The 21584-nt window shown below is 41.2% G+C and overlaps 1 protein-coding gene across 4 annotated transcripts in view; it reads left to right on the forward strand.

The window, feature by feature from the left end:
• Sarnp (SAP domain containing ribonucleoprotein) overlaps window positions 1-21584 on the forward strand; it is a 54237-nt gene that overhangs the window by 29526 nt on the left and 3127 nt on the right. For 3 of the 4 annotated variants that reach the window (NM_001033070.1, XM_006240781.5, XM_063263713.1), the window contains one exon: window positions 19589-19678. In NM_001033070.1, the coding sequence (NP_001028242.1) occupies window positions 19589-19678 (90 nt within the window). Of the gene's footprint in view, window positions 1-1259; window positions 19680-21584 lie in introns of those variants that run through there. The other variant, XM_008765031.4, reaches the window with a different exon arrangement.

Genomic DNA, 21584 nt, shown 5'->3' on the forward strand with positions numbered 1-21584 from the left:
CCCTCCACATATTCCATTGTGTAGATATACCACATTTTCTGTATCCATTCCTCTGTTGAAGGGCGTCTGGGTTCTTTCCAGCTTCTGGTTATTATAAATAAGGCTGCTGTGATCATAGTGGAGCACGTGTCTTTGTTGTATGTTGGGGCATCTTGTGGGTATATGTCTCCCCGGCCCTTTTTAAAATCCCAGTCTGCTTATCTCTTCATACCATAGATGACACATTAACAGTCTGAAGAAACTTTGTTTTCAGTCCTTGGCTGACTTCATGGGTGCACATACATTTCAGTTTTTAGCTCGCTAACTGTGTCATACACGTTAGGTATTACACAGGAATTTAAAGGGCTCTGTTTTCCCTCTTATTCTCCCATCTGTAGGATATCTTCCCTCTTTCTCTTTGTTTAGTGAGAGTCATGTCTAGTCCTGTCTCTACTTCAGTTCTCAGTGAATAGACTGCTATTGGTTTAGGATGAGGGAGGTGATACCAGAGGGTGGCACTGGCATTTAGACAATATTTATACAAAAGTTTTCTCATTGAAGCCCCATGGTCATGATAAGCTAACAAACCATTCCTCAATAAAATAAACCCACATAAATAGATAAGGCCTGGCTAACTACTCATTGTCTTGTTTTTGTTTTTGTTTTTGTTTTTTTTCTTCCTTTCTTTTTTTTCGGAGCTGGGGACCGAACCCAGGGCCTTACGCTTGCTAGGCAAGCGCTCTACCACTGAGCTAAATCCCCAACCCCTCACTGTCTTGTTTTTCAGTCTGAGTGTGACTGATCATTTCTTCTTCTGTCAGTTTTCCTTGGCTCCAAAAGACGTGTTTGCATAAGTCCTATTGGTAGATGGGACTTGGTGATAGCAAAAAAAGCAGCAGTTGGATAGGAATGAAGACAATCAGTTCAATTGATTATTTATGGTCAAAGGACATGGATTTTGCTAAAAACTAAATCTGAAAAAGTAACCAACCAAGCCTGGATTAGGTCTGTATATTAACAAGTCTGTCTGCCTTTAGTAGTTTTGCTTTATTACACATTGACATACTTGGGAAAGTAAAGCTTAATATTTTTGGAAGTTGAACAAAATGCATGTTGATTAAAAAGATGAAAAGCACGTCTAAGAACACTGGAATATTTGTTTTTCTTCCTTCTCAGGAATACATGGGGCAAGCGTTAATGATTTTTGTGGAGGGGAAAGAAGCATCTGTAGCCTTACTAATTTTAGTTTATCTTTCTTTTCTCTTCTGGAATATTACCAGGTTTTCCTACATTTGGAGCTTTTCCTGTGATCAACTATCCTACTAAGTAATCCTTAATCCTTTTCTAGATTTTGTATTCTTAGCGTTGGTGGGTGGTAATGAGGCTAGTGACCGAGTACAGTGCCTGCCTTGTATGTGCTTTTCAAGCACTCTACCCTGACCCTAGGTATATTCCTAGGTATTTTCATAAACACACACACACAGCACACCACATGCACGCTTGCGCGCGCACATACACGCCCCACATGCTCATTATTGGCCAGTGGTGAGAAGTGTAATAGTCTTGATTTTGAGAAGATTGTCCCTGAAGTATGTTGAGACACTAAAGAAGAGTCAGTTTCACTGTGTGTTGTCTCACCCTCTGACACAAGTGGTTACTTTGTGTAACTCTGTCTTTTCTACTAACTGCCCAGTTCCCAGATAATGACTTTGAGACTTACTTATTTATGAATAGATGCCTAGGCCATAGCTTGGGCTTGTTACCTGATTAGCTTGTAACTTATATAACCTGTTTTTTGTATTTTATGTGTGCCACATGGCTGACCACCTCTCCTCACAGTCTGTATCTCCCATGAGACTTCTCCGGATTCCCAACCTCTTATTTCCTGCCTCTTGCTAATTAGGCCATAAGCTTTTTACTGACAGATGATGCTTCCACACGGTACGTAAGAGACTGTCTCTACAGTTTTGAGGGTATGAGGTAGGAGGGTCAGGAGCTCCTGGTGATCACTGCATAGCAAGTCCAAGACTAGAATGGGCTACATAATACACTGTCTCAAAATTAGAGAGGCAATGCAGAATCCTCTGTCTGTTTTTCCTTATTTTTCTCCACCTGTTTAAGGTTAAAAATAAAACAAAAACCTATTCTTTTTACTGGCCTAGTAGAACAAACTTTGAGGGAGGGCAAGGAGCTGATGAAAGAGAGATAGATAGTAGAGGGGACATTCTCTGACCTCTGTTTATCCATTCATCTGGTCCTTCTGTGGGGTGGGGAACTGAACTGAACTGAACTTGTCCTTTATCTGTAACAGAGAAATCTTCTCTTCCTTCCATTATTCCCCTCCCCCAACATTTTCTACTTCTTATGTACTTCCAGTGATATCATTATATGTGCCATTCAATTTTAATTGAACCATTTGGGTATAGGAATTTGGAAGAAGGGGGCAGAATGGATTTTTTTTCTTAAAAAGATAATCTTAACTTGAACTAAATTGTAATGGTTTTTCTTTGCTTTGTTTGTCATGCTTTCCCACTCCGCCCTAAGATTAAACATACTTTAAAAAAAAAAATTAGGTTTTTTGAGTCAAGGTTTTCTATATCCCTGTCTATTCTAGAACTTGCTCTGTAGGCCAGGCTGGCCTTGAACTCATTCCCCCCTTCGCTGCCTCCCAAAGTGCTGGGATTAAAGACACTCACCACCACTCCTGGCAGATAAGACACACTTAACTTGGCCATGATTTAGGGGGGAGATTGTTTAGGGATGAGACTGTAGCTTAATTGGTGGAATGCTGGATCACTCAGCTGCATTCCCACCACTTTGTAAACTGGGTGTGGTGGGGCTTTCCAACAGTAACTCTTAAGAGGTAGAAATGGAGGGTCTGAGGTTCAGGGTCATCGCCAGCCACATTGTGAGGCCAGTTTGGACCCATGAGACCCAGTCTCAAAGAGACCAGGACGGTTTGATTTTAAAATTTGGTGAAGCAAAGTGAAATTTTGGATGCTGTATCATTAATATCAATAATTATGGCTGGTAGATTGCTCTGTTTTTCATAAATTACATGTCTGGGAATTTTTTTTTTTTAATTATTTTGTGAACACACTGTCACTCTCTTCAGACACACCAGAAGAGGGCATCAGATCCCATTGTAGATGGCTGTGGCAACCACCATGTGGTTGCTGGGAATTGAACTCAGGACCTCTGGAAGAGCAATCAGTGCTCTTAACTGCTGAGCCATCTTGCCAGCCCTGGAAAATTTTGATAGAACATTTTTAAGAACTATATGGTTGAAACCACTAAGGTCTTCATATGTTTTGACTTATGTTTCATTTCATTCACACACGCTATAATTTAAGTGCTATAAGACTCTGTGTAAAAGGAAATAATGGGGGCTGGGGATTTAGCTCAGTGGTAGAGCGCTTGCCTAGCAAGCACAAGGCCCTGGGTTCGGTCCCCAGCTCCAAAAAAAAAAGAACCACAAAAAAAAAAAAAAAAAAAAAGGAAATAATGGTGTGTTTGGTTTGGGGCATGAGGCTATATTGTGTGTGTTACTGGGGTGTGTGTGTTACTGGGGGTGTGTGTTACTGGGGGTGTGTGTGTGTGGTTTAATTTTGTTGGCAGTATATATAGGGCATTGAACTCTCAGCAAGCACTCTACTATGGAACTATAGCTACAATTCTGATGGGGTTTTGGTATGAAATTGTGCTGTCAAAGATTCCTGATCTATGAATTGTAGAAGCTTAGAAAAGTTTAAGGTATTAACACTCAAGAAGCTAATATTACTGATCATTGTATTGGTAAGGAGTGTAGTAGTTTATACACATGAGTACCATTCAAATACAATTGATTAATAACTGACAGCTTCCTCTAAAAGCAGGGTCTCACTGTGTAGACCTGACGAGCCTACAACTAGATATGTACACCTAGTTAGCTTTGAACTCAAAGAAGACACTGTCAGATTTCAGATTCCCTAGAACAGGAGGTTATGGATGGTTTTGAACTACGATATAAGTGTTGGGAATCAAATGCAAGTCCTTTTCTGAGGGATAACTTTTATAGGTGATCATAGCAGGCAGGGGAGTGAACCACAAGAGATGAGGGTGAAAACTTCATTCATGTTGACTTCAACCTGGATCAAGACTTAAGGAGTATGACCCTAGGCAGTTTACTCCCAACAAATGTAATAAACAGTTATTTAGGAAAGGTTTCCTGGTGTAATACAATCTCTAGTGTGTAAGGAACCATAACTACATCAAAACACAACTCGGTATATATTTCTTCCAAGAAGATACCTGTCTATAGATAGGCTGCCTGCACTAGCGTAAGGGCCTCAGGAAGGGACTGGCCTGGTATCAGCCCTACAGATAACATGGAGGTCATTTGGGCTATTAGCCACCCCTATTAGTTGTGTTTTGGGGAGCTCAGGAGAGCCTCTGGTTATACAGATAATGAAGGGTCATTATACACTGGTCCTAGTTGTAGGAACTTGATATGGACTGGCTCTACAGATAATGCAGATCATTAGGCTATTAATTATTTCCTGTTCCTGGTTTTCTGGATGTAAAAACGGGGTTTTTACGTCTTTCCTGTCGGAGGAACAATCCTGCAGTACTTAGCACTCCTGGTTTCTTTGGAGAACTGTGGGCATAAGTACTTTTGTGTTCTGCTCCCAACACTCTGCAAAAACAAGTGCTCTTAATGTTGGAGTCATATTTCTAGTCCCATAATGCCTGTCCTTTTGATATTCTGTGAGCCTCACACAAGAGGTTGATGTGTGGGAAGTCAAGGCCATGTCGTATTTATTTCCCATTGTCCTCTGGACTCTGCTTTTCATCCTGCCATCAGTCACATCAATGGTAGGGTGAGGAAATCTATCGTAAGGCCCTTTTGCCTTACAACCTTAAATTCGTTTAGTCTGAGAACTTCTGACATCTTAATGCATATTATAATTCATTATAATTCATTTATAGAAAGCACCAGCTACTTAGTTGTTTTATTTGCTGTGGATAGAGCTCAGTGGTGAAGCACTAACATATTCAAGGGCTCACATCCTCATACTGGTGTACAAAAAGGGTGAGAAGACAACTGTCCTAGCTCACACCAAGACTCTTCAGTCAGGCCAAAAGAATGGTTCCTGAGGGGAGGTTTGCTGTAGTATCTTAGGTTCCTTCTATTGACAGATTTGAATCTGTCCTGAGGTGGTGTGAGGGCCGATGGAAGAGTCACTTTGTTGCACTAACCGGCAGAAGGACAAGCAGCTTTGGGCTTTGAAGATAATAGTAAGGGTTTTTCTTATTTGAGTCCAGTAACTACTTTTGTGTTCTTGGGAATTTCTGAGTTTGAAATTTTTTAATGTGCCTGAATTGCACTTGAGGCTACTGTTGGTTTCTCGGGGTTTCTTTTTATGAACTAGAGTGGTACTGGCAAGATTGAAGCCTATGAATGTTTGCGTGTTAGAACTCCTGCTCACAGGGCGCAGCTGCATTACCGTGGCTGACACCCTTTGGCAGAGCAAACAGCCTCAGCACAGTTTAGGAGCAGTGTTTGTGTATTCAAGATAAAACTAGCAAAGTTTGAAAAATGTTCTTTTAAATTTGGTCTTCACTTTAAAGTTGAGTTTGGAAATGAACAAAAGTTTAAACTCATTTTTGGATAGAGATATTAATGTTGGTATTCTGCTGGAAAAAGGAGACAGTCACTTTTTTAAAAATCTGCTGTATTAGCTGCCAATTACTGCAGGTGTAATCTACTGTGTACTTAATTCCTAGCCGTAATTTAGGTTGCTGTAACCTTGGGGTTACCCTCTCCACCTCACTCAGAGACTTCGTATTTCATGAATTAATGCTTAGGTCATAAACTTTTGCTCTATTCCCCAGACTAGCTCATATCTCAATAATCCAGTTTATTCTAGTTCTTCCACTGGTTAGTTACCTTTCTTCAGGTTTATCATCTATCTCCTCCCACCTCTGACTCTTTCCTATAACCCCAAACCCCTTACTGGAACTCCCACCTCCCATTTCCTGCCTCGGCTCATTGGCCATAGGCTTTTTATTGATAGGTTATGCTTTTACACAATTCACAAAGATGATTTCTGTACCCGGATGCAGTGGAAACTTGTCAAGAGCTCTTGAATATGTACTTATAATCTAGTGCCTCCATTTTGCTCCCTTAGGACACTTGAGATAATTTAAAACAATCCCTGTGTATTTAGGGCAGGGAAAATTATGTTTTGTTAATGTTTCGGTTTTGTTTGTTTTGAGATACTGTGTGGTTCTGGCTGTATTGGAGCTTACACTGTAGACCCAACTGATCTTGAACTCATAGAAGTCCTCCTGCCTCTGTCTCCCAGGTCCTAGGATTAGAAGCATGCCCTTTATACCACGCTTGGGTGGAGTAAATTCTGCAGCCATATCATTTTGCTCTCAAGTACTTGCCTCTGATACTGGTTTTATTCTCTCTGGATTTCAAAGTGTTTCTTTCTTCCATCTCAGTACTTGTGGCTTTTCTTCTTTCCTTCTCCTTCTCCTTTCTACAGTATCATGGACTAAACCCAAGGCCCCAAAGAGGCTAGGCAAATGCTGTTACCACTAAATTACATTCCTAACCCTTTCTAGACCCTGCAGATGCTCATGTGCTTCAGAAAAACCTCAAAGTCCCATCTGGGCAAATGCACATACACAAAAGAAACGACTGAGCAAATTACAAATGAACTTCCAAAGTGGAAGCTTGAAGGTTCTTTGGAAAGTCGGTTGGATGGTGTTTCGCTGGGGCAGACATGTGAAGGAACGTTTGATTGAAGTGGACATAGGTAAAAGGCTAAGGCAGACTCATGAAGGAATGTTTAGCTAAAGTAGACATAGATGAAGGATGTTCTGTTACAGTAAGTACATGCAAGGACATGTGATAAAAGGTTTTTTGTTAACAACATACACGTATTGGTCTTATATTGTGGAGTTGGGTTGAACTTGTTGGGACTCTATAGAGAGAACACATCAAAAATCTTTGGTATTGTGTTATAGTGTTTGTCACTTCCGTGGGTTCAGGCTGATTGACAGATTGATGTTAGCAGAGACAGATGTAGATATTGAAGCAAGACATATGCTGAGGCAAGGCCTGTGGAGGACATGTCATGTTTGGAGGGTATAAGTAGAACTCAATGGACGGTGACGGAGGCTGAACATGGCTTGTTTATAGAGCTAGCTGTGTAACGCTTGTGGATCTCACATCTTTGTTGATCTTTGTTTTTCTGAAAAGGCGTAGCTGAGAACTTTTCTTGGCACTTTTCTTGGTCTCTCTTGTTGACTCGTGTTGACTCCTGGATGTCTCTGCTAGGTTGTTTCATCATGGTCGCTTTCTTTGTTACCCTGACTCCTGAGTGAGACTTGGTGTGTCTGTGAAGTGTTTGCAAGTAGATCGAGCTTCTGTCTTTAACAGTAAACTGAACTGTCGAGTTTTAGACAGCATAGCTGACAGTTGCTCCAAAGAACCTTTCTAAACAGACTTCCCCATATCCTTTCTTTTCTACTGCCTCTGTTGGGTGGTGGGCTAAAAGAGAAGTTAAAGTGTTTAAGAAATTATAAACTTGCACTTGCTTCTTGCCAAGTGAAGAAAAGACCCTTTTTTTTTTTTCATGGCTCTAAGTTTATTGTTAGAGTGCTTTCAAGATAATTTATTAAGATAATTAATGTACAACAGTCCAGGTTACTTACGTAGTTAGATGGTGAAAACATTGAGGGAGAAAAATGTTAATTGGAAGTAGAAACTGCCTTTATTTTTTGTGTTTCTTTAATCATTTCCAAGATTGTGGTAAGGCAAAATCTTTTTCTCCATTCGACCTTTGCTGTGAAACTATTCAGTCTAAAGGGTATTTTCTTGAATATTAAATTCTGCTAAGGGGACTGGAGAGATGGCTCAGTGGTTAATAACACTTCCAGAGGTCCTGAATTCAAATCCCAGCAACCACATGGTGGCTCACAACCATCTGCAGTATGACCTGATGCCCTCTTCTGGTGTGTCTGAAGAGAGCTCCAGTGTACTCATATACATAAAATAAGTAAATAATTTTTAAAATTCTATAGGACATCTAGCTGATATGCTTATTTGCAGGTAAAGTGCCACTTACACTTTGGAAAATTGAATAGAAGGGATTAATTTAGATTGTGTAAAGCCACAGATAAGGTATTTTCCTACATTATACCTGTATTTTGTGTGTGTGTGTGTGTGTGTGTGTGTGTGTGTGTGTGTGTGTGTGTGTGTGTGTGGGCTGCAGAGTGAAACCCTGATAAAAACCAAACCCAACAACAGTAACCATTACAATACAGTACAGTACAAGACAGTGCAATACAATGCAACAGAACACAACCAGTGTGTCATGTTTACCTGATATGATAGTTCTTACATGTGAAACACCTTTTTGTACATGTGATTTAGAACACTCTTGAGGGTCTTAGTCATTCCTTCAATGGGTCCTTTTCCTTAATAGTCCTTGAAGACATTGTAAATGTAAAAGGAAAACAAGGATTAGAAGTCAGTTTTGAAAAACCTTGGTTTGCACTGCTGCAGAGGACCTGAGTTATATTCCCCAAACCTATGTGGGCAATTTATAAAGGCCTTGAAGTCACAATTTCAGGGAGTCTGATGCCCTCTTCTGGCCTCCTCAGGCGTGTACAAATTATTCACACAATTTAAAAATAAAAATAAACCTTCAAATAAAATACATGTTTAAAAACAGTGATAGTGATTCGTGAAAGCTTAGCAAATGCAGATTACACCTTCTTCTCTGCTCTCTTTTTTCTTTCTCCTTTTCCTCTCTTTTGGCAATGGTCTCATTCTATAGCCAAGGCTTGTCTTAAGGTTGTGATGGCTCTCATTGTACTGAGTGCTAGAGTTACAGGCATGAGCCGCCCTGTCCTGTTCTGTTGATTTCACTCTCTCTCTCCTTATTTCATATATATATATATGTTTGTTTCATATATATATATATATATATATATATATATATTGTTTTGTTTTTTTTTTTATTTTTGTTTTTTTTGAGACAGAGTTTCTCTTTGTACTGGAGGCTATCCTGGAACTCCCTCTGTAAACCAGGCTTGCTTCAAACTCTGAGATCCATCTGCCTTTGCCAGCCCAAGTGCTGGGACTAAAGGAGCGCCCATCACTTCCTGGCACTGGTCATTTTTCTTGTGTGAGTTTTTTTACTCCCTCTAGCAGGAGGGTCCCGGAGACTGAACTCAGATCATCAGACTTGACAGCAAGGGCCTTTACCTGCTCAGCCATCTTGCCACCACCCCTGTTCTTTTTTTTTTTTTTTTCTTCTTTTTTTCGGAGCTGGGGATCAAACCCAGGACCTTGCGCTTGCTAGGCAAGCGCTCTACCACTGAGCTAAATCCCCAACCCCACCCCTGTTCTTTTTATATGGGTACACACTCATCTTCTGTACAATTATTAAATCATAAATGAGATTTTTGTGTGTCTTGCTTGTGTCCCTCCCCTCCCCCCCTCCTCCCCCCCCTCCTCTCCCCCCTCTCTCCCCTTATCTCATGGTGGCACTTACCTGCAATAGAAGCACTTGGGAAGAGGATCTAGAGTTCGAGGCCAGCCTAGGCTACAGAAAACCTTCTCAAAAAAACCAAAGGGTTGGGGTGAGGATTCAGTGAGTAAAGGCACTCATGACCTGAGTTCCACTCCCACAGTGCACAAAAAGTGGAAGAAAACCAACAGTACAGAGGTGACCTATGACCTCAGGTGCCCCCATAAGTACATTAGTACATAATACTAATGCACAGTTAGCGCATAGTACTAATAACAATGTAATAATAGTAATAAATACCAACAAATGGGGCTGGCTCCTTATGTTCCAGATGAATGTAGGTTTTATAGTGGGATTTGTAAAGAAGTAACGCCGAGGTTTGTGATTTCCATAATGCCGTTTCAGCTCTAGTTTATCATTTGTGTCTTGAGTCTGTTCAGGTGCTTATTTTGGGTGGCATTAAAGTCTTTTTAAAAAGTTCATAGTGGTAGTTACTGTTGGTCTAGTCCTTCCTCCTACCAATGAAAATGTTCTTTTGATTCCCCCTAAAAACTGGCTGGTTTTTTTTTTTTTTTTTTTTTTTTTTTTTAAGAAAAAAAGTCGGGCTGGAGAGATGGCTCAGTGGTTAAAAGCACTGACTGCTCTACCAGAGGTCCTGAGTTCAATTCCCAGCAACCACATGGTGGCTCACAACCATCTGTAATGGGATCCGATGCCCTCTTCTAGTGTATCTGAAAGACAGATATGAAATAAATAAATGTTTTTTAAAAAAAAAGAAAGAAATCTCCATTTAGTTTTTCTTTGTTTTTTGTTTTGTTTTGTTTGTTTGTTTGTTTTCTCTCCTCCAAGACAGGGTTTCTCTGTGTAGCTCTGGCTGTACTGGAACTCAGTCTGTAGACCAGGCAGCCTCAAACTCACAGAGATCTGACAGCCTCTGTCTCCCCAGTGCTGGGACCGGTGGTAAGTGCCACCACACCCAGCTTTCTTTAGTTTTTAATCTTAATGGCAATCAGCAAAAACTTGGGTGCCTTGCCTTGGGTGCTGAAGATGTAGTGGGGTTTTTGGTTGGAAAGCTTTTAATAATGGATTCTATTTCAGCAGATGAAGAGCCGGTTAGCACAGTTAGTGCAGATTCATCTGGGAAAGGTCACCTCGAGGTCACTGTTGGAGTCTTTCCCCACAGACTTAGAAAGTACAAAGCAGTTTTGGTGTGACAGGAGATAGGACCCTAGTATTGACACGGTGATATGACTACTGTGGGTGTGGGTAAAAATAATTGACAGGGACTTCTAGGTCATGATCTTGTTATCTCTCTGCTTTGGGAATTAAATGCAGCTTTGGAAAATTGATGTGTTTATGTAAAACAGCAAATTAGGAAAAGTGTTTTCTTAAGTGTTTAGGATTCCACTCCTGGCTGATTCTGCTGCTTACAGTTAGTGAGATTTGTTCTATAAGGTACTTAATCTCTTTAAGCCTGACTTTCCTGTTTATGAAGTGAAATTGTTTCTGGTGCCTGATTCATAGGATTATTATAAGATTGAGATACTGTGTATAACACCAAGCAAATAGAAGCATGCAGATTAGTATTTTGGTCAAGAACAAGACCCTTTTTTTCCTTAGAAGCTGCTTGCCCTTTTTAGTAGTTGAGTAATCTGATGAATACCTACTGTAGACTCAGTTTTGGTGATACTAGGAGCGTAATGGTTTCTTCTGATAATGCCCAGTGGTTAAGTGGTTGTGTAGCATTCATCCCTGTCTCGTAGCCCCTAAGAAACCTTGACTGTACTCACTAGAAAAGAAGTTGCAAAGGGAGGAAAATAAGCTGACAGTCTAAGATCTGGCTGGTGCTCGCTCGGTCGCTCTGGCTGTTTGAAGAGGTGGGCTAAATTGAGTGAGCACAGAATGCTGGATAGCTGCCCTGACTGCCTAGAGAAATGGCTGCTATGATCACAGGGACAAAGGCAGTTTGTTGGTTGGGACTCAAGTATAATGTATTGGAACATCCCTGTGCATCTGTAGGCCTCTTGATTATCTTTGCTTTGGCCTCTGGTTTTGGAATACTCAGAGACATGCCTGTAGATATGAATTCTTGGGATTTAAACAAAAATATAAAGTTTAAACAAGAATCTAACCTAGAAGAATCTCACAGAAGCACATTCAAAAATGAGAACAAAAAGCCTGGCTCGGCACCTCCTGCCTGCCTTTGATCCCAGCAAGAGGAGCTCGGCTGTGTAGAAAATTCCAGGACAGGTAGGGCTACATAAAAAGACCGTCTCAAACAAACAAACTAAAGGACTATACCAACTGCTTTCTTCAGCACTGTTTATGGAGAACCAGCATATACTTAGGTCAGAACCTAAAAAACACTTAGTTATTTATCCTATTTTGTTATCTCCTCTTTTACCATCTTTCCTAACTATGCCTAGTCACCAGCAGCTGAGGCCTCAGCACCCCCCGCCCAGGCTGCTGAGGTTACAGGGTGTGGTAGGCCCACCTTACTCTGCTGTAGCCTGCTTCTCTAAACCACTGCCGGAGAAGGGCCAGCTCCCACCCACTCGGTGTAAGCTGAGATCGTCTCCCCAGTTCCGAGGTAGATTGGAGTTCACAACTGCTTGGAGAGTATCTAGGGCCTCTGGCAGATGGTTATACTTGCCTCTTGTCTTTTCGTGGGCAGGAGAAACAGCTTAGTAGTTACAAGCACACTGGCTGCTCTTCTTGAGGCACAGGTTCAGACCTGCAAGTGGTTTACAGCAAAGTAAAACAAAGTACGGTTCCAGGAGATCCCACACCCTCTTCAGGTCTCTGCTCACTAACACACATATGATGACAGGCATGTTCAGGGAAAACACATAAAATAATCGTTAGAACTTTTTAAGTTTCATATTATTTAGAGCTTTCTGTGACTTTACTGGATAGTTCAAGCAAGCCCTTGACTTTCTTAGCAAATTTTTCACAGGACAACTTGGAAGGAATCAGTTCTTTCCTACTATGTGGGTACCAGGAATCATGCTCAAGTGGACAGATGTGACAAGGGCTTTTATCAGTCAAGCCCTCTGGCTGGCTGCACTGTGTCTTCTGTCTGTCTTTGGCCTGCACAGAGCTTGCCGAGTAGGTTAGGGTGACTTGGAGCCAGTAAACCCCTAGAGATCCATCCTCCTGTCTCTTTTGATTCAGCTCCTTACCCAGTGTTTTATGTGCCGGGTGCCGGGATTGAACTTATATACAGCAAATACTTCACTGTGACTCAGCCATCTTAGACTTTAGTTATGTCTCTCACAGTGGCCAGGAACTCACTGTGTAGCACAGTCTTCCTGATTCTTTCTCCTAAATGCCGGTATTAGACCCACTACTATGAGGGTTGGGGATTTAGCTCAGTGGTAGAGCGCTAAGGCCCTGGGTTTGGTCCCCAGCTCCAAAAAAATAAAAAATAAAAAATAAAAAAAATAAACCCACTACTATTCATCACCATGCCTGACCTTTTCACTGGACTTAGAGGGAACGAGGCCCTACTTAAAAGTCTTTAGTCGTTCTCAGTCCTATATCTTAACAGTCTTGTCTCCTATTACTGTAAGAAAACACTGGAGGCTGAGTAACTTGATAAAGAAACTTGCTTATTAGCTCATTGTTTTAGAGGCTGAAAGTTCAAATAGCAACATGGGTCCCACATCTCCTGGTTGCCTTACATCATGGCTGGAATGTTTTGGGATGGGGAAAAAAATCACATTTCCAAACAGGAAGTGAAAACATGACTCAGGTTAGATAAGATTTTTTTTCCCTTTGAATAATTTGTTTTTACAAGAATCAACTTATAGGGGTTGGGGATTTAGCTCAGTGGTAGAGCGCTTGCCTAGCAAGCGCAAGGCCCTGGGTTCGGTCCCCAGCTCCGGGAAAAAAAAGAAAAAAGAAAAAGAAAAAAAAAAAGAATCAACTTATAGTTCTATGAGAACCTTAATCCTTTCTGAAATGATACCATCCCTGACCTTGACAACTCCTGTTATGTGCAATCTCCTTTTTTTCCTAGTCTAATTCATTTTTTAAAAGGTTTTTTTTTTAAGGTTTATTTTTTTGTGTGTATGAGTACAATGTTATTGTTTTCAGACACACCAGAAAAGGGCATCAGATCCAATTGCAGATGATTGTGAGCCACCATGGTTGCTGGGATTTGAATTCAGGACCTCTGGAAAAGCAGTCAGTGCTCTTAACCGCTGAGCCATCTCTCCAGCCCTCAAAGTTTTTTTTTAATTGACATTTTATTTATTTACATTTCAAATGTTATCCCATTTACCGGTTTCCCCTCCACAGAAAGTCCCATCCCATCCCTCCTCCCCTTACTTCTATGAGGGTGCTCCCCTACACACTACTGCCTCCCCACCCTGGCATTCTCTTATACTGGGGCATTGAGCCTTCACCAGGACCAAGGGCCTCTCTTCCCATTGATGCAAAACAAGGCCATCCTCTGCTGCATATGCTGCTGGGACCATGGGTCCCTGTAAGCAAGCACTTCTTGGAATCTGCAATATTGCTTAGGTTTGGTTCCTGTATATGGAATGGATCCCAAAGTGGGGCAGTCTTTGGATGGCCTTTCCTTCAGTTTTTGTTCCACACTTTGTCTCTACATTTCCTTTAGACAGGAAGAATTCTAGGTTAAAAATTTGGAGATGAGTGGGTAGCCCCATCCCCCAACCCAGGGGCCTTACCTAACCTCAGGATATGGTCTCTACAGGTTCTCCCTCCCCTTTGTTGGGCATTTCAGCTAATTTCATCCCCATTGGGTCCTGGGAGCTTCTTGCTTTCCTGGCATGTGGTACTTGCCCCCCAGTTCTACGTCCCCCATTGCTACACTCCTCTGTTCAAATTTCTGACCCTCTGTATATCATCCTCTTCCCATTCCTGATCCTGCCCCCCTTTATCCTCCCCCACCTCTCTTCCTCCCATGTTTCTCCTACCTTCTACCTCCCATGAGTATGTTGTTCCCCCTTCAAAAAAGGACTGAAGCATCCATAATTTGGTCTTTTTTCTTGAGCTTCATGTGGTCTGTGAATTGTATCTTGGGTATTCTGAGCTTTTGGGCTAATATCCACTTATCTGAGAGTGCATACCATGTGTGTCAGTTTTATACCTAGCCACTTTGCTGAAGTTGTTTATCAGGTTTAGGAGTTCTCTGGTGGAATTTTGTGGGTCATTTAAGTATACTATCCTATCATCTGTAAATAGTAATAGTTTAATTTCTTCCTTTCCAGTTTGTATCCCTTTGACCTCCTTTTGTTGTCTAATTGCTCTGACTAGGACTTTGAATTTGTTTGTATAGTGGATTATGTTGATGGATTTCGTATATTGAACCATCCCTGCATCCCTGGGATGAAGCCTACTTGATCATGATGGATGATCATTTTGATGTGTTCTTGGATTCTGTTTGGGAGAATCTTATTGAGTATTTTTGCATCAATATTCACGAGGGAAATCCATCTGAAGTTCTTTTTCTTTGTTGGGTCTTTGTGTGGTTTAGGTATAAGTGTAATTGTGGCTTCGTAGAACGAATTTGGTAGTGTTTCTTCTATTTCTATTTTGTGGTATAGTTTGAAGAGTATTGGTATTCGGTCTTTGAAGGTCTGATAAAATTCTGCACTAAACCCATCTGGTCATGGACTTTTTTTTGTTGGGAGACTTTTAATGACTGCTTCTATTTCTTTAGGAGTTATGGGGCTGTTTAGATGATTTATCTGATCCTCATTTAACTTCGGAACCTGGCATCTGTCTATAAAATTGTCCATTTCACTCAGATTTTCCAGATTTGTTAAGTATAGGGTTTTGTAGTAGGATCTGATGATTTTTTTTTAATTTCTTCAGTTTCTATTGTTATGTCTCCCTTTTCATTTCTGATTGTGTTAATTTGGATACTGTCTTTGTGCCCTCTGGTTAGTTTGGCTAAAGGTTTGTGTATCTTGTTGGTTTTCTCAAAGAACCAGCTCCTGGTTTTGTTGATTCTTTGTGTAGTTCTTTTTGTTTCTACTTGGTTGATTTCAGCCCTGAGTTTGATTATTTCCTGCCTTCTTCTCCTCTTTGGTGTGTTTGCCTCTTTTTGTTCTAGAGCTTTTAGGTGTGCTGTCAAGCTGCTGATGTATGCTCTTTCCAATTCCTTTTTGGAGACACTCAGAGCTGTGAGCTTTCCTCTTAGCACTGCTTTCATTATGTCCGATAAGTTTGGGTATGCTGTGCCTTTATTTTCATTAAATTCTAAAAAGTCTTTAATTTCTTTCTTTAGTCCTTCCTTGGCCAAGTTATCATTGATTAAATCGTTGTTCAGCTTCCATGTGTATTTGGACTTTCTGTTGTTTTTGTTGTTATTGAACACCAGTCTTAGTGCATGGTTATCTGATAAGATGCATGGGGTTATTTCAACCTTCTTGTATCTGTTGAGGCCTGTTTTGTGTCCAGTCATATGGTCAGTTTTAGAGAAGGTAACATGAGGTGCTGAGAAGAAGGTATATTCTTTTGTTTTAGGATGAAATATTGTGTAGATATCTGTTAAATCTACTTGGTTCATAACTTCTGTTAGTTTTACTGTGTTTCTTTTTGGTTTCTGTTTCTATTGATGCGAGTGGGCTGTTGAAGTCTCCCACTATTACTGTGTGAGGTGCAGTGTGTGCTTTGAGCTTTAGTAAGGTTTCTTTTATGAATCTGGGTGCCCTTGCATTTGGAGCATGGATATTCAGATTGAGAGTGCATCATGGTAGATTTTTCCTTTGACAAGTATTAAGTGTCCGTCCTTATCTTTTTTGATAACTTTTGATTGAAAGTCTCATTTTATTCGATATTAGAATGGCTGCTCCAGCTTGTTTCTTGGGACCATTTGCTTGGAAAATTTCTTTCTAGCCTTTTACTCTGAGATAGTGTCTGTCTTTGTCACGGAGGTACATTTCCTGCATGCAGCAAAATACTGGATCCTGCTTATGTATCCAGTCAGTTAGTCTGTCTTTTTATGGGGTTGAGTCCATTGATGTTGAGATATTGTATCCAGTCAGTTAGTCTGTCTTTTTATGGGGATTGAGTCCATTGATGCTGAGACATTAAGGAACACTGATTGCTGTTTCCTGCTATTTTTGTTGTTAGAGGTAGAATTATTGGTGTGGGTATCTTTTGGGTTTTTTGAAAGAAACTTGCTTTTTTCTTTTTTCTCCATCTTTATTAAATTGGGTGTTTCTTATTTACATTTCAGTTGTTATTACCTTTCCTGGTTTCCAGGCAAACATCCCCCTAATCCCTCCCCCTCTCCTTCTTTATGGGTGTTCCCCTCCCAACCCTCCCCCCATTGCCGCCCTCCCCCCACAGTCTAGTTCACTGGGGGTTCAGTCTTGGCAGGACCCAGGGCTTCCCCTTCCACTGGTGCTCTTACTAGGATATTCATTGCTACCTATGAGGTCAGAGTCCAGGGTCAGTCCATGTACAGTCTTTAGGTAGTGGCTTAGTCCCTGGAAGCTCTGGTTGCTTGGCATTGTTGTACATATGGGGTCTCGAGCCCCTTCAAGCTCTTCCAGTTCTTTCTCAGATTCCTTCAACGGGGGACCTATTCTCAGTTCAGTGGTTTGCTGCTGGCATTCGCCTCTGTATTTGCTGTATTCTGGCTGTGTCTCTCAGGAGCGATCTACATCCGGCTCCTGTCGGTCTGCACTTCTTTGCTTCATCCATCTTGTCTAATTGGGTGGCTGTATATGTATGGACCACATGTGGGGCAGGCTCTGAATGGGAGTTCCTTCAGTCTCTGTTTTAATCTTTGCCTCTCTCTTCCCTGCCAAGGGTATTCTTGTTCTTTTAAAGAAGGAGTGAAGCATTCGCATTTTGGTCATCCTTGAGTTTCACGAGTTCTGTGCATCTAGGGTGATTCGAGCATTTGGGCTAATATCCACTTACCAATGAGTGCATACTATATGTGTTTTTCTGTGATTGGGTTACCTCACTCAGGATGATGTTTTCAAGTTCCATCCATTTGCCCATGAATTTCACAAAGTCATTGTTTTTGATAGCAGAGTAGTATTCCATTGTGTAGATGTACCACATTTTCTGTATCCAGGTTTTTTTCCAGCTTTTTCTAGGGTGTACTTTCCCTCCTTTTTTTTTTTTTTTTGGTTCTTTTTTTCGGAGCTGGGGACCGAACCCAGGGCCTTGAGCTTCCTAGGTAAGCGCTCTACCACTGAGCTAAATCCCCAGCCCCTGTAGTTTCCCTCCTTGTATTGGAGTTTTCCATCTATTATCCTTTGCAGGGCTGGATTTGTATAAAGATATTGTGTAAATTTGATTTTGTCATGGAATATCTTGGTTTCTCCATCCATGTTAATTGAGCATTTTGCTGGATACAGTAACCTGGTCTGGCACTTGTGTTCTCTTCGGGTCTGTATGACATCTGCCCAGGATCTTCTGGCTTTCATAGTCTCTGGTGAGAAGTCTGGTGTAAGTCTGATAGGTCTGCTTTTATGTGTCACTTGACCTTTTTCCCTTACTGCTTTTAATATTATTTTTTGACTTTGTGCATTTGGTGTTTTAATTATTATGTGACAGAAGGAATTTCTTTTCTGGTCCAATCTATTTGGACTTGCTTCTTGTATGTTTATGGGCATCTCTTTCTTTAGGTTAGAGAAGTTTTCTTCTATGATTTTGTTGCAGATATTTACTGGCCCTTTAAATTGGGAGCCTTCACTCTCTTCTATACCTATTATCTGTAGGTTTGATCTTCTCATTGTGTCCTGGTTTTCCTGGATGTTTTGGGCCAGGAGCTTTTTGTGTTTTACATTATCTTTGACAGTTGTGTTGATGTGTTCTATGGTATCTTTTGCCCCTGAGATTCTCTATTCTATCTCTTGTATTTTGTCGGTGATGCAACTCTGACTCCTGATCTCTTTTCTAGGTTTTCTATCTCCAGGGTTATCTTCTTTGTGAGTTTTTATTGTTTACTATTATTATTTATTTCCATTTTTAAAGCCTGGATGGTTTTCTTCAATTTCTTTACCTGTTTGGTTGTGTTTTTCTGTAATTCTTTAAGGGATTTTTGTGTTTCCTCTTTAAGGGCTTCTACTTGTTTACCTGTGTTGTCCTGTATTTCTTTAAGGGAGTTGTTTATGTCCTTCTTAAAGTCCTCTATCGGACTGGAGAGATGGCTCAGTGGTTAAGAGGACCAACTGCTCTTCCAGAGGTCCTGAGTTCAAATCCCAGCAACCACATAGTGGCTCACAACCATCTGTAATGGGATCTGATGCCCTCTTCTGGTGTGTCTGAAGACAGCTACAGTGTACTTATATATAATAAATAAAAAATATTTTAAAAAAGTCCTCTATCATCATTGTAAAATGTGATTTTTAAATCCAAATCTTGCTTTTCTGGTATGTTGGGGTATCCAGGACTTGCTGTTGCGGGAGAACTGGGTTCTGATGATGCCGAGTAGCCTTGGTTTCTGTTGTTTAGATTCTTGCGCTTGCCTCTCCATATCTGGGTATCTCTGGTGTTAGTTGATCCTACTGTCTCTTGACTGGAGCCTGTGATCTTAGGTGTATCAGCACTCCTAGACCAGCTCTCCCAAGGCAGGATTTGGGTAAGGAGGGCTGTGGAACAGCCTTAGCTCCAGGGCACAGGTGGAGATGCTATGTCTGGCCTCTTAAAGGTCTCACCACTTCCCGCCACTGTCACGTTTCTAGTCCCAGACTTAGAACACACAAGTTCTTGGGGCCAAAGTGTAGCTAAACCGTATTACGAGGTGGTGTATTTTCTGTTTGTTTAGTTTTTGTTTGTTTCTGTTTTTTCAAGAAAGGGTTTCTCTGTGTATCTCTGGTTGTCCTGAACTTGCTCTGTGGACCAGGCTGCCCTCAAACTCACAGAGATCCACCTGCTTTTTCCTCCCAAGTGCTGGGATTAAATGTGTGTGCCACCATGTCCAGGTGATTATTTTCTTTTCTATCTTTCACATTTGTGTGATCTTCGGCTCCTGATATAAGGTTGGCTCACATATTGTAACCGATAAATTACAGTTTTTATTCCTGTAAACTTGTAAATAGAGACTAACTTGTTTTGCTGTTGTCTTGGTCCGTTGACAGTCTGAGGATGATGAGAAGCTGAAGAAACGGAAGGAGAGATTTGGAATTGTGACAAGTTCAGCTGGAACTGGAACCACAGAGGATACAGAGGTGAACTATATTTAGAATGCTTCATAGAGCTAGTAATAAAATCAAACAACAACAAAAAATTAAGAGAATTGTGTATGTAAGCACACACATGCCCTTGAGTGTCAGTGCTTCTGTGTGGAGGTCCGAGGACAACTCTGGACAGTCGTTCTTGATTGTGTGTCCTGGAGATGGAGCTCAGGTTGTCCGGCTTGCTTGGCTAATACTTCTATCTGTTCTCTTGTTTCCCTGGTTCTCCATAGAGCTCTTAAAGAAGACAAGGAAATACATTGAGAAGGGAGGGAGAAGTACCTCTATTTCCATAGCCTACTTTCTCCCTTATTACTGTAATATCTTTAATAATCCTTTGAGAGTTTTATACAGTGTGTATTGATCATGTTCCCCACCTGTTTCTTCCAGATCTACTCACTGCCCACCTCTTTACAAAAACCCACAGAGTGAGTTACTCATATACTCAGAGGTACCAGAGCTAGTGGGTAGACTCAGGGTCATCCACTGGAGCCCTACGGGATCCTGGAAAGAAAGCTGGCTCTTCCCCCAGAAGCCAGCAACTCTTAGTACCTCTTCAGTTAGGGGTGGGCGCACTTGAACTTCTTCCTGCTCCATGCTGGAATGTTTACTAGCTTGATTTTTTGCAGGTCTTGTGTGGGCAGCCATAGCTGCTGTATGAGTCATGTCAAAAAGACACCGTTCTCCAACCTCTGGCTCTTCCTGTCTTTCTGCCCCCTCTTGTACAATGGTCCCTGAGCTTCGTGGATGTTCCTTATAGATGTCATTTGTGGCTGGGCATCCTCATACACTCAGTCTCTGCACTTTGATCAGCTGCGAGTTTACTACCATCCATTGTTCAGAAACCCTCCCTGTGATGAGGTCTAAAGGCTAGACTAATCTATAGGGAGGTAGACAGGGACTTGAAAGTAATGTGGTGCTATATCCATTTACTGGAAGAATAGGAAGGAGTAGGTTCATTCCTGAGGCTCCAACCATGGGCTTTTGGTCAGATCTACAGTACTAGGTATGGGCCTGTACGGTACACACTGTTGGGGTAGGTGGGCATAAATCCAGTCCGTGGACTCTTTACCACTCCGTAGCCAAACCTGTTGCTTGGGCACGTAAGTAGGCTAGATATAGGCTGCTAAATAAAACACCTAATATTTTTTGTGTCTTTTGTTTTTTTTGGGTTTTTTTAATTAAATGTTTTCTCACATAGTATTTTTTTTTAAGGATTTATTCATTTATTATATATAAGTACACTGTAGCTGTCTTCAGACACACCAGAAGAGGGCATCAGATCTCTTTACAGATGGTTGTGAGCCACCATGTGGTTGCTGGGAATTGAACTCAGGACCTCTGGAAGAGCAGTCAGTGCTCTTAACCACCGAGCCATCTCTCCAGCCCCATCACACAGTATATTTTGATCTTATTCTTTCCCTTTTGCCAACTCTTCCCAGATCCTCCCCAACTCTCTACTACCCATGTTATGTGTTCTTTCTCAAACAAACAAAATTTTAAAAATAAAATCAATAAAACAAAAAATATCAACCAACCAACTGAAAGACCCCCATGTAGTCTGTTTTGTGTCGCTACCTAATCTTGGGCGTTCAGGTTGTCCTGGAGTGTGCTTGATATACCTGGAGATTTTCCCTTCCCTGCTGGTCTCCATTGCAAATAGCGTCTTTTATTTGGGGGAATGGGTTGGAATGAGACAAGCTGTCCTGGAATTCACTTTGTATACCAGGCTGGCCTTAAACTCAGAGATCTGCCTGCCTCTACCTCCCTCCTAACTACTGAAATTAAAGGCATACACTACCACTGACTGACATTATAACTTCATTACAACATTTCTTCCTCCAAAGTCTCTCATACACTCCATCCCTGCTCTCTGTCAAATTCATGACCTCTTTCCGCC

The sequence above is a fragment of the Rattus norvegicus genome, chromosome 7, assembly GCF_036323735.1.
Source record: "Rattus norvegicus strain BN/NHsdMcwi chromosome 7, GRCr8, whole genome shotgun sequence".
NCBI classification, from domain to species: domain Eukaryota; kingdom Metazoa; phylum Chordata; class Mammalia; order Rodentia; family Muridae; genus Rattus; species Rattus norvegicus.